At 31.1% G+C, this 14088-nt stretch overlaps 1 protein-coding gene across 1 annotated transcript in view; it reads left to right on the forward strand.

Annotated features, from left to right (window-relative positions):
* LOC143076626 (uncharacterized) overlaps positions 1 to 12847 on the forward strand; it is a 33039-nt gene extending 20192 nt beyond the window's left edge. Inside the window, exons 16-26 of the mRNA XM_076252792.1 lie at positions 1205 to 1302; positions 3814 to 3951; positions 4949 to 5094; positions 5623 to 5758; positions 6920 to 7069; positions 7622 to 7721; positions 8298 to 8371; positions 9031 to 9156; positions 10194 to 10304; positions 12158 to 12309; positions 12727 to 12847. Of these exons, the coding sequence (XP_076108907.1) occupies positions 1205 to 1302; positions 3814 to 3951; positions 4949 to 5094; positions 5623 to 5758; positions 6920 to 7069; positions 7622 to 7721; positions 8298 to 8371; positions 9031 to 9156; positions 10194 to 10304; positions 12158 to 12309; positions 12727 to 12847 (1352 nt within the window). The remainder of the gene's footprint in view (positions 1 to 1204; positions 1303 to 3813; positions 3952 to 4948; positions 5095 to 5622; positions 5759 to 6919; positions 7070 to 7621; positions 7722 to 8297; positions 8372 to 9030; positions 9157 to 10193; positions 10305 to 12157; positions 12310 to 12726) is intronic.
* Positions 12848 to 14088: the final 1241 nt, after the last annotated feature.

Below are 14088 nucleotides of genomic sequence, written 5' to 3' on the forward strand. Positions count from 1 at the left end.
GTTCACCAGTTGTCGTTTGTTGATGTGGAGCATTGGTATTTTCCCGTTTGGGTATATAAATGAGATTGTTCGAATTGTGTACACTTATGATTTTTGGGTCCCTTATAGCTTGCTGTTTGGTATTGATCAAAGCCCTGTGTAAAAGGCTGTACTTTGACCTGTGTTTGTTTTTATCAGGGTGGGAACAATAACCCCCCCCCCCCTTCCCATTTTCAGACAAGGGGTCATTTAACTGTTGTAGAAAAAAATAGAAATACCAAGGATTTGTAAAGTGCTACTATACTAAGCCTTTGATAACTTATATTTTTTTACTCAAAAAGAGGTTAAATACAACATATTTTTAACAACTTTTCTAAAAGAGGGGTCCACTTATTTTGAATAATATTAAACTGTTAAATTAAATGTGTTAAAATGGTTAAAGTCCAGAAATATTACAAAATTATTGGACCATTTAATACCAGATAGATAGTCCTTTTGGGAAAATATGAACCCTTTTGTACTAAAAAGTGTTTTTTACAAAAAAATATACTATAAACATGATAAAGTTATATTGACCCCTCATTAAAAGGGATATTTATAACATTAAGAGGTTGTTCCCAACCTGATTATGACTTGGATGGAGAATTGTCTCATTGTCAGTCACACATACAAAGACCAGATTTAATTATTCAATTATTTCTTGGTGAACAGGGACAAAAAACTTCATAAATTAAACATGTTAAAGAAATGTCAAAGTAAAAGTGATAAATCAAGTTTTAATATTGTCAAATCCTACTATTTTATGTTTGCAAAAGAATTATAATCGCTTGCCTTTACTTTTAAAGCTTCTCCTCAAAAATTTGCAAATTAAATATTTTTTATTGAAATTTTTAAACCGCTCGCTCGCCCCAATTGTTGGAATCCAAAAATCCGTAGAACAATCAATTAAATTGGTGTGGCCTTGGAAACAAAATTCGGGGTATTACTAAAGAAAACATCAACCCGTCGGGACTAATACCAAGAAAAATTAAATTACAACATAAAGTCTTCAACGAATAATTCATACTTTTTGAAGTTGTTTATTTAGTTAGAAATTCTGCCATGCAAGACAAATATTAATCCATATAAATACTGTGTTGGCAGTCGCTAAAGATAAATGACAAATAAAAGAAACTATACTTTACTGTATTAAAATTAATGCTTACATATTTTTGTTTGTTTAAAGGTCCGAAAAAGAATACTATCAGAGATTTCTGGCATATGATCTGGCAAGAAAAAGTTAACACAATAGTGATGGTAACAAAATTAGAAGAGGAAAGAAGGGTATTTATCTGGTACAATTAATCAGTAATATATGTAAAATGCCTCTTGTTCAGCATAATAGTTCTACAGAAATTGTGAAATCTCAATGTTCTCCAAAAACATAAGTATATCATTGCACTTCAATAAGATATGTCACAGAATGGACCCGTTTACATGTCATTTTGACTGTAAGAAATGTTGTCAATTAAAATGGCTCTGACAGACCACAGAGTATAGGATTTGTTTTCTTCATAAAACATTTGTATATTAAATAGTCTTTGAATTGCGATAGATTCCATATCTTTTGTCGTGTGATAATTCTTTCTGTTAAAGACGTTTTAAATCAGATGGAAGATGTATATATCTGCATATTTAGAGTAAAAAGGTAGAAAGGTACATGCTTACACAAAAGAGAAAACAATCTAACCAAAAAGAGACAGTATTACCCTACATGGATATATTATTCTGATCAGATGCCATCGGAATTTGTTGCTACTCAAAGATGCCGCATGTTCAGCGGAGAATTATCAATTTGGATTTTTTCTGTGTTTTCTTTGAATCAACTGGGGAACGAAACAAGATCTGAGATTATATAACCGAAAAAAAAAATCAGACCACCGAGACGGTTATGTCATTAAAAGATACAAGAAGATATCAACATAAGTCTTTCCAATTTATATATTTGTCTATAAATATCAGGGTGAATCCAAACTATATGGATTCCTATACAATATTGCATAGGAACAAGAGGTGTATCTTTATAATATCAAATTATTTTTATTATCAACAATTTCTTTGAAATAATAAATAAATCATTTAACTAACATTATTAAATACAAAATAAATATGTCATTCCCACAGTTGTCAGTGGCAGTTTCTAGAAATAGAAATGTAAGAATTTTCTAATGGACAAAAACATATGGATAAGTAAAAAATTAGTAGAGGTTTTGAAAGTAGCTCTAGGGTAGAACTGTTTAAATTTGTTCCAGGTCAGGACAGCTTTTGTCAATAACTGTTCTAACGGTATCAAGAGAACTGTTCCAGAGACTGTTTTGAAACAGTTTTCCTGACGTATTTTAAGATAAAATGAAGCTGTTTTGTATATTTATATCTCTCATTGTTTAGTGAAAAGCAAACTATATCTGCATATAGATTTGGTTGTTTAAAATTAGATATCATTAGAAACACTTTTACGGAGTTGGTAGTTAACTGGAATATTCTGGTCCATTCGTTCGTCTGTATTTATTATCGCTCGTCCGACCGAGATTTCAGTAACTTATCACTTCTTATATTGTAATATAATTTTTCGATCTGATGAGTAAGCACGTCCTGTTTGACGATATTTTGAATATCAATTACATCCATTTAGCAAATATTTTGTGTCTCTGTCCTATATTTTCTCCCATTTATTTGTATTGTAGTCCTGTCATGTAATGTTGTCATTTTAATGTTATAATCAACATTACCATTAAAGCGGGAGGTTTGGCATGCCACAAAGCCAGGTTCAACCCACCATTTTTATCTTAAAATGCCCTGTACCAAGTCAAGGAAATGGCCATTGTTATATTATAGTTCGTTTATGTGTGTGTTACATTTTAATGTTGTGTTTCTGTTGTGTCGTAGTTCTCTTATATTTAATGCGTTTCCCTCAGTTTTAGTTTTAACTCGGACTTGTTTTTTCCCTATCGATTTATGAATTTCGAACAGCGGTATACTACTGTTGCCTTATTTGTTTCTCATTCTTATACCCCTAGTGGGGCATTATGTATTCGGCCATGTGCGTCCGTCCTTTAAATAATTCGTCCGTCTAATATTAGGTTAAAGTATTTTTTATCACGCTAGTTTGCCATGGAGTTGTAGTCACCCCTATTAGAAAACATGTTCATTATGATATGGACCTTCAAGTTGTTTGACATATACCGGTATTGAACCTATGGTGGGGTTCGTGTTGTTTATTCTTTAGTTTTGTATGTTGTGTCATGTGAACTATTGTTTGCCTGTTTGTATTTTTAATTTTCAGCCATGGCGGTGTCAGTTTATTTTCAATTTATGAGTTTGACTGTCCCTCTGCTATTTTTCGTCCCTTTTTTATTATACAGATTATTTAAATTGAAAGCAATCGGTGCTATTGTTCACCCATTACAATATCATTTTTGGCAAAACCAAACCGATTTGAAACTTAGTTTTCTTAATGATGCGAGCTTCTATTTTAATGATAGTTGAAGGTGTACCTTGCACGGCATCGTGTACACCATAATTATTCTGCTGTAAATATTATACTTTTCAGATCTATTTCTGTGAATGGATTATTTTAAGAAATGAAAAATGTTTTAGTCAAAATATTTTCTATCAGTAAATTATCGATTAGATATTTGCTGATTGGTAAATTTCTAAAGGAAAATGTTTATTCATCTACCACAAACAATAAGTATGTACATGTAAGTTCAAAATGCATATATTGAAAACATGTGTCCAATAAAATCTGTTTTTAATATTAAACTTAACGTGCTCTTTATAATTTTTGTATTTCAGAAAAAATGTGAACAATACTGGCCTCATAGCATCAACAAAGTAATGCAAGTAGATAATTATAGACTTGTAATGAAAAAGGAGACACAACATACAGTGTACGTGTACAGATTAATTATTCTACAAAACATCAGCTTGAAGGTAATTTAATTCTTTAGCTTCAGTTAATGTCTAAAAGAAGACAGATTTAATGTAATATTCTATCCACCGACAATTGACACCATAAAAGAGAACGTGATCATGAATTTATTAAGGAACAATTGAAACAGATAGCCTAGTGAAAATTCAAACATATATCTGATGTAGTAAATTCAAGTAAACATGTCATGGGTTCTAAATAATAAGCCATTTTTGTTGAGCTTTTACAATTGATTAAAGATAAGAGATCTTTCAAGTGTTCTTGGAATATAGACATGATCTTCTTTGACTTTGATAAGTTTGGTGGTCAAAGCAGATGCTGGTGTAACATGGATTAATCTAAGTTAACACACAAACTATTTTAAACGTTATGGAAGGTTAGTGTTTTGGCAAATACGCTTACAAAGACTAAGCTGGTTCGTAATTTTTACTGTGAATTCTATACCAAATCTTGTTAGAGTAGTTCATGAGATAACTATTGACTTTTCGAAAGCAGATATTTTAAGCCCAACCAAATGCCACAATTTTATTAATACCAATCCTTTGATTACACTCAAACTGTCATATACAAAATGTGTGAGATTGCTTCCGTCTAATGTTACTTTTGCACATAGTATAGGTATGAATTTCGAAGATTTTTGATAAGAATTAAAATTGAAATATATTCACTCCTTTTATCAATATTTGCGTAATTTTAGATGGTGTTTTTATTGGTTTAGAGGGAACGCCTCACGAAATTCAAAAGCTTCCTTGAAATGATATCAATATTGCTCGAAGTTAATGAAATATTGTAAGTAATTCCTTTGATTAAACATGGTTTAAGTTACCAATCTGCATGTTAACTATGAATAAAACATTGTTTATATATCGTTACGTTTATATTTCAACTAGATCCCGATCGAGTTTGATAATAACATCAACATGAAGTAAGGAGAAAAAGATAAATGTTGTTAGATTTCACAATAAATGGTACATATGAAAACATCTTCTGTAATTTTAGAATAAGCAGGAACGAAAAGTTCATCATTTTCATTTCACTCAATGGCCGGATCATGGTGTTCCAGATAGCGTCAAATTGGTTAATTTTTACAGAAAGGTCAAAAGTTTAAAAGTGGATAAGAATACCCCAATGGTGGTGCATTGTAGGTACGTTTATATTTGTTTCGTCAAAATAAAAAGACAACCAACTATTAGTTGTAATGCCCTATCAATGGGCATTATGTTTTCTGGTCTGTGCGTCCGTTCGTCCGTCTGTCCCGCTTCAGGTTTAAGTTTTTGGTCGATGTAGTTTTTGATTGTAGTTTTTGATGAAGTTGAAGTCCAATCAATTTGAAGCTTAGTACACATGTTCCCTATGCTATGATCTTTCTAATTGTAATGCACACATGGATAAACATCGGACGTACATGTACAAAATATGTTAATAATCACATTTGTCTTCACGCGTTTTTTACGAACGACACTTGTTCTCTATTCGTTTGATGTATTTTAGCTTTTGATTTTACAATTAACGTACGGACTTTCAGTTTAGAATTCCTCTGAGTTTGGTAATTTGTTGTTTTACTTTAAACTATAAAAAAAACCGTTCTTACAATCAACTGTGATACAGAGTATATTATCTTGTAAAATAGGACTTTTTTTTGCTATTATTCCTACCTGATAATTATGTCTTAGTGCTGGCGTTGGAAGAACCGGAACATTCATTGCTATAGATGCATTATACGAGCATGGACAGAAAGAAGGCTATGTTGATATTATGGAGTATGTTCAGACGATGAGGAAGGACAGAATGAATATGGTACAAACACATGTATGTATAATTATAATCGAACATTTACATTCAATGTACATGTTTTACCATTTATTTAAAGTCTCCATGCAGGCAATTGGTACTTCGTGATATCTTTATATCAACGACGCAAAACATGTTGAATCAAGCCATTTCTGATGAATGAAGCAGCAAAGGTTGAATACTAAAAATCCTCTTAGTACAAGGAAAGATATGGAATGAGTTAAAAATCCGATAATGTACATACATTGATAAAAGAAGTCAGTGGTGTGGAATGAATGCCGATGAAACAACTCTCAATCCAAGTAAAAATTAGCAAAAAGCGAACCATTATAGGTCATCACTACCTTCAACGAACAGCAGTCTATAACGGACCAAAAACGAAATGCATTTAAATAGCCATTACAATTGTTTAAATTATCAAATGTATATAATATGTATTGGTGATTTGTGCATAACACACAGTGCATCACCTCATATGGTATTTACTCATAACTAACTTTCTTATTCAACAAAAAAAAAAACCCTATATATTCAGAGGGAATGTTGTAGGTGGAAATGTTTTCATAACACCCGACAAAAAGCAAAAATGAAACGTTGAGGATCAAGGAAACATTCCGAAATTGCAATAGAAGTTTATGACGATTTATAAAGTTTTCGTTACAAAAAATGAAAAAGTTTCATGGTATAACTTACACACCACAGGATAAACAAAATAGACAGAAAACACTAGGACGTGTAATACTAAATATGTAGAAAAAAAAGCATATGAATGTACATTACTCTCGGGAAAAGGAAACCGAAAAAAAACCGTTTAGTTAAAATTATATGCTCAAAAATGGCACGTACATATAGTTCCTGTTCATTTAGTTAAACCTGTTGATTCGCTATTGATATTCTTCGAAATGGAATTATCTCTTGAAAACACTTTGCATACGGTTAACATAACTATAAGTGTTGCATTATGATACATTTGATACATACAAGTATGTATAAAACAGCAAGTGTACCAATGCTACAATATCATATATCGTTTTCATACAACGTCATCGATAAGTTATAGACAGCACTGAGTGTGGTATGACGTCAGAAGTTATCGGTATGTCATTGTCACCAATGTGGTGAATATAAATATCAACGAATTATGATGCACACGTCATTTTCGCATTTTATATGTTTCAGGAACAATATGAGGTCGTGTTTGAAGCACTGTTGGAATTGTTTACTGTTCCAGATACGTCCATTCACAAGAACGTTTTCTGTGAATACATTCAAAAGCTTGAGCAGATCCCATTACCAAGAAATCAAACAGTATTTAGAGAAGAGTTTCAGGTATTGATTTTTTTAAATGTCTAGCAAAATATTTTCTTCAGAGTTGTTGCCTCTGCATAGACATCTACATGTTGCTTTAATATAAAATGTAGGACATGTTTAATTCATGAGTTTCGAACAGCGGTATACTACTGTTGCCTTTATTTCAGTTGGTTCTATTTTACCTAAGAATGATATTGTAGAAATAGTATCTAATGAATATAACATAACAATACCGATCGCGAGATTAGAAGTTTTATATTGATTTTATATACTAACTAGAACGTAAATGTTAATTCAGATAGAGCATAACACTTGCAGTCGTAAACTGTACTTTTGTAAATGATACCACACAATTATACCAAGAGAAATTACATTTTGTACACTGATTTCAAATCATATGAATCATGTGCTGTCCACTTAAGATCATTTGATGTTTGCTGGCATCACAAACATCTTGATCCGATGAGTATTGTGTGTATTTTATGAGGTACATTCCTCTCGTACAAGTATATATTCAATTTGAATATTAAAATGCACCCAACGCAAAAGTTTCTTTTGTTTAAATTTTAGAGACTCCAAACGTTGCGTCCAGTATATGCTGCTGATAATTATAAAACTGCAAAACGTAAAGAAAACTTATCAAAAAATTCTTCAAAGTCTGTTCTTGCAAGTAAGTAAAGTGAATATATCTTAGCTGAATTAATTTTTCTTGTACATACTACGTTACTTTGGATATGTTGAAATCGGAATTACAGTTGTCCCCAAATGATACAAGCAAATTGTTTTCTTTATTTCTAAAAAAAGATTTTCTCGAATCATAAATATTTTGTGGTTGAATAATTTCAACAAATTAGTTTTTGCCAACACACAACTAGTTCATGCTTATTTTCTTATGTAGAAAAGTGCTTTTTACTCCCGACGAAACAGATAAACAGTATTTGTTAGCATACATACATGTAGCATAGCATGTTCACATTTTATTCTTATAATGGACAACTAGTATTTGCTTCAAGAGTACCGCTTTTTGGAATTATAAAAAAAAGTAAATAGCATGTATTGTCTACATCAGAAAAGTCTCGATTTTTATCTAGTTGTTTCTTTTTTTATGTGTCAACACTGTATAAACATACGTCAATTGTAATTGTCAAAGATTTAAAATCTTACAATATTAAAAAGAGGCAAAGGTTGTTCACTACTTTATGTAGATTGGAGGACAATCTATTTGTTTTTACTTATTTGGTTTTAGATGACAACTACAGACCTTACTTAATGACTTACGGTAGAAACAGAAACGACTACATCAATGCCGTTATAGTTCCTGTAAGTAAATGTATTAACTCGATACCTTTATTCAATATCGAATTTCTATCATCTGAAGTAGCTTCAGGTCCTTTTATATTAACATTTAGTTCAACAGGAAACAGGTCAGCCACTACAGTATCATCAATTGTAGTTTCATTTTTTTGTAATTGCATTGTACATGTATCATTTTAGTGTTCAAATTACGTGTAGATTATATTTAGATAGATTCATTTGACATTTCCGTTGACCAGTTCGCAAAATGACACGGTATTGTCTAATTATCAACATGCTATATAGATTGTGAGTTCCACTTTACAAATCCCTTTTCACCCAGTTGTTCCATTGTCGTCACCATAAGAGTGACGACGGAAATTGTATAAAATCCTACCAATTACATTCCACAAGGCAAAGTTGCAGTTGTTTATAAGCATTACCGTTCCTGGTGTTCGTTCTTATGAGGTTTTCTATTTTCCTTCATAAAGCTTCGTCACTTGATTTATTGATTATCAGATATGTTGTTAAATTTGATATTCACTGAATAAAATGTCGTATCATTCTTCAAATCATTAAAATTGAGAATGGAAATTGGGAATGTTTTAAAGAGACCAAAGAGTAGACAACAGCCTTCGACATATTAAATGTAATCATGATTCCTATATTCATTGTTTGTTATGCAGGGTTATTTTGCGGAAAGTAAATTATTTGTAACGCAGTGTCCATTGGATGAAACTGTTATTGACTTTTGGACAATGATGTTAGACCACGGTTCCAGGATTATTGTTTTGTTAGATCCAGCAAATAAGGTGAGATTTATCGATAAACCTCGACTTATATCAACTATTTTAAGACTATTCTAATAAGAGCGATTGAATGATTGCCAATAAGATGTAAACGTAAGCAAATACAGAAAACCGCATGACCTTCAACAATGCGAAAAAAAACATACTTTAAAGTCGACATAAAATATGTGAACTTATTTAAACGAAAATACAAACGTACATATAAGTAACTAAACAATTTACGAAAAACAAAAATGACAAACATGTCAGAACCAAAGTCAACCATCTAACTACAGGCTTGTGACAATGCACAGGCACATACATACTGTGATTGGTTCAGCATGTTATAAGCTCTCAACTCTCCCCTTAGCCTGTACGGTGATGTGATAGAACAGCATAAGAACAAACTGTAAATATCTTCGTACTTAAAAGTTTATTTGACTTTTTTTTTTTTTTTTTTTAACTTTTTTGATTCAAGCGTCACGTACGAGTCTTTGTGGACGAAACACGCGTCTATTGCGAATCCAAAGTCTATATGTAATTCATGTATCTGATATAAGTTTATTAGCAACTTGTATGATGTACACAAACAACCAACATTACAAAAAAATGAAATCCAATTAAAGCTCCAAAATATGTGTACTTGCATTTATTGAAAGCCAATTAAAAACCAATGGGATTTCCAGATTAATTATTTTTTATTCGAACCCTTTTAAACTATGTAAACCAACCTCTACTACATATTATATATCAAAAATTTAAAGTAACAGTTATCAAAGGTACCAGGATTATATGTAATCAACTTATAAAGTCATGCATTTTTTTTCTCTGGCTTTTGAGAGAAAAAAACATATATGGCGAAAGCAAATATCAATATACATCAAAACGTTTAAGAAAATTAATTTCCCTTACATGAATATTTAACACAACTAAGGGAAAACGTGGTAATCCACCGCTGTAAAATGAAATAGAAAGATGAAAAGTTGAACACAACAACAAAAGTATCCGCAAATAGATTTTGTTCGAATGTAAAGCTTAAGCCACAAGTCTATTTTACTCAGGGTGCTCCGTTGTGGTTGGAGGAGAACGAAAAACTTCAGTTTGATGATTTTAGCATTATAAAAGACAATGAAAATTTAGAAAAAGAGCTTCAGATCACTCTGAATCATACGGTTAGTAGAAGCTTAATTTGTAGATATATATATATAAATGTAGAAAAAATAATTAACCTCTACATAAGGGCACAGGGTTAGTAAAATGATTTCTCTAGTTCTTACTCGATGTATCCCTTTCCTTAGCTGTTGATTATTTTTATTCAATAAATGTGTAATTTGTTTGATCTCAGTTCTTCATTGGTCAAAATTCGATTATGACATCAAATTTTCTTGCTTTGAGCTTAAAATCCTATTGTGACGTTATGAAAAAAGTGGTCATGCCTAATGACGTCACGTCTATGAACACATATTTTTTCAGGTCGTTTGAAAATGAAAATGAAAGCTTAGCATTTTCTGCATATTGTCTAAAATCATTAGAGAAACAGATTCCATCACCGAATCTCGTGCGATAAGATATTAATCAACTCTCGACGAGCCTTGCGTTTTAAATTTGAAAATTTAACTGTCTCGAGTGGATAATTATTGTATCACCCTTGATGCTATGGTAGAATCTATATATAACCCTTATCTTTTATCATAATAATGTGTTTCCTGAATGACTTATTCTACTGAAATACACAATTGATTTCATTGAAGATTTTACCAAAGACCAGCTTTATGCTTTAAAGTTTATTGTCAATAAAAGAATGGTTAACGAGAGAATGGTAAATTTAAAGAACGATAAAAGTCATACCGTTTGTTTTTCAATGTTTTTAAATGAATAATGGTACGAAAGTGAGAAAGATGTGATGATACTACGACAAGATCATAAGCTAGAAGGAAAGGAAAGCAGAATCATGATACGACCGAAAACAAAACATCGAAAGAACAAAAACAATTCTATTATTAAAAGCGACTGTAACGCCAAAAGTTGACAATTGAACTACACAAACTTAATCTAAAACTGAAGATAACCCCGGTTGTCCACTTTTACTATTAGTTATTTTATGTTTGAACGGAAGCTATTATAGCTGAATCTGCGGTATGGGCTTTGCTCATTGTTGAAGGCCGTACGGTGACCTATAGTTGTTACTGTCTATGTCATTTTGGTCTTTTGGGTAGTTGTCTCATTGGCAATCATACCACATCTTCTTCTTTATATATTGTGCTTGCATGGCAATACCGTTGACAAGATTAATTTAATCAAAATACAGAAGAATAACTTGCGACTACTTTACATTTTATGGCGTTAAATAGGAAATAGAAGATGCGATAAAAATATTCCGAAATTGAAATTATCTATCATGTTATCATCTTAAAAGCGTTACAAATTACGATGCGATAAAAATATTCCCAAATTGAAATTATCTATCATGTTATTATCTTAAAAGCGTTACAAATTAAAAAAAAAAGGTTTCTCATTCTATACCAGAAAAAAATTAGAGAATCTGTCTCATGTCTTTAAACAAATAAAAAGATTTGATCTAGTTGATAACGGGACTACTTGCCATGACCTAATAATGTAAAAGTTTGCATGATAATTTCCAATGTAATCTTTATAATCATATATATATGTTTACATGTAAGTCTGAATTTATTTAGATGTCTTGAAAACAACTGTATAACTATTTAAAGTAATGCATGTTCATATTAACCAAAACACACCCAGGTTTGTGCCATGACCTTTGCCGTATGTGGCACTTCGTTTTTGAATTTATGCTATGTTTTGTTTGACTTGCGTGGACTGAGACTGAAAGAAAAGGAAACGCGCGTTTGTAATACCTAAAATTAAGCCGTGTATCTACGATTATTTTCTTGGGGTTTTGTAGTTTTTACGACTTGACATCTGAAACATTTTAATTGCGAAAATACGTTTAAATGTATTTATCAACAGTACTTAACATTTCAAAGTGATTGGTGTCATTTTACAGAAAAGCAAAGAAACTTTTTCAATAAATGTTTTCACTGCTGAAGATTGGACTATCAGTAAATCACCACCATCATCCCAGTATATACCCGATCTTCTTCAACGTGTACAAAACTGTTGGGAAACACAAAAATGTCCAATAACAGTAGTTTGTAGGTATGTTTATTTCAATTAATAGTACACATTCAACTTAACTCAAATACATATAAAGTATATGTCTGTTTCTTATCACGGTAGCATTTTTGTCCTTTTGTTTTCTTTTTTCGTCTGAATAGTTTTCCTTACCGTTCGATAATAAATAACCATGATTAAAGTTGGTTTTGGACTGCTATCTCATAAACGATACCAGGATCATAACTTTGTCAGTCAAAATTGCGTTTCGTATACAAAACACATAGCATTGACACTCATACAGGCTTATTTATCAATAATAAAAATCTTTTAATGATAATATACAAAGGTAAACAATCAATTGTCAACTAAACTAAAAGTATTAAAATTAGTAATACCTTAAATTACAATTGAATACAAAAGCTTCATAAAATTTCCAGATGGTTATGCTCAATTTTTCAGTGATGGTTGTAGTAAGAGTGGTTTATTTGTGACATTGAAATTGGTTTTGGAAAAAATGCAGATTGATGAAGACATCGATATTTTCCAAGTAGTTAGAGAAATCCAAACGAGGCGACCTTAGAGAAATCCAAACGAGGCGACCAGAATTCTTGATGGAATCGGTAAGTTTGTAAAGGTTTAATATTTTAAAATAAGAACGTTTTTCCCCTTGGTTACACGACTAAAACATATGCATTTACTGTGCCTAAAATTGATATAAAAAAAGGCCGTTGACATGCAGAAATCAGATGTTTCTAAAAAAGGTTTGACATTTCAATTGCGTTTTTTCTTGGTTATTTGTAATTGCACTTATGTAAAAAAAAAAGAAGTTTTAGATAACATTAGGAAACAAAGCAATTTGACATCATTCATTCTCAATAGTTAACCCATTATTAAGAATACTAACAATACCATTTACAATTTGAAATGACTTGATAACATAATACATTTGTATATGTTATACTTTTATTTGAAACAAAAAACAATTATATTCTTAGTTGTTAAAGATAAATTATTAAAATAACTTATCCTGATTTATTAATGTTTCGTGCGTTTAGTTTTCTAACGTAAATACACTAATAGTTCGGTGGCTACAAGCATATTTCAGACGAATTGTACACATCCTGCTACAAGCATGACATTTGGCATAGACCTTCCTCAACTATAACTCTTTTATTTCAAATTGGGAGGCTTTTGATAAAAATGTCTCACATTCGGTAAAATCCAAAATGGCGGACATCATACTTAAATCAGCCCTATATCAAAGGCTACTATGTGAAAAGGTGTTATTATCATGCTACTAACATAATATTTGGTACAAACCTTTGTTATATACTACTTTTTTTATATGATATAGATAAGATGTCTTCAAAAACCCTACTTTCGGTAAAATCCAACATGTTGGATATAGTACTAGAATAAGCTTATTTTTAGAGAGGGTAACTGAAATGTGTTTTAATGTATTGCTACTATCATTACATTGTGCAGGAACCGTACTTTTGTGCTTCTCATGGATACAATGTATGAGACATATCTTTTTAAAAACCTTACTTCCGGTACATCTAAAATGGCGGACATAGAAATATCAATTTTCTATTTGAATATTTAACTTTTTTTCCAAATGTAAAGATAATGTGTTTTGTTGTGTTTTTGTTTTGCTTGTCATTAAACTATTGGCTTCTAGTTATCCTTAAAACTACTTATTTTATTCTGTTGTAAATTTTAAAATAACACTTCCGGTAAAAAAAAACCAATATGCTGTAAATTTCAAAAAAAGGAGTTCTCAATCCTTATCTTTGATTTAGAGTTTTAGATAGATTTGTT

The sequence above is a fragment of the Mytilus galloprovincialis genome, chromosome 1 (genome assembly GCF_965363235.1).
Source record: "Mytilus galloprovincialis chromosome 1, xbMytGall1.hap1.1, whole genome shotgun sequence".
In the NCBI taxonomy this organism is placed as follows: domain Eukaryota; kingdom Metazoa; phylum Mollusca; class Bivalvia; order Mytilida; family Mytilidae; genus Mytilus; species Mytilus galloprovincialis.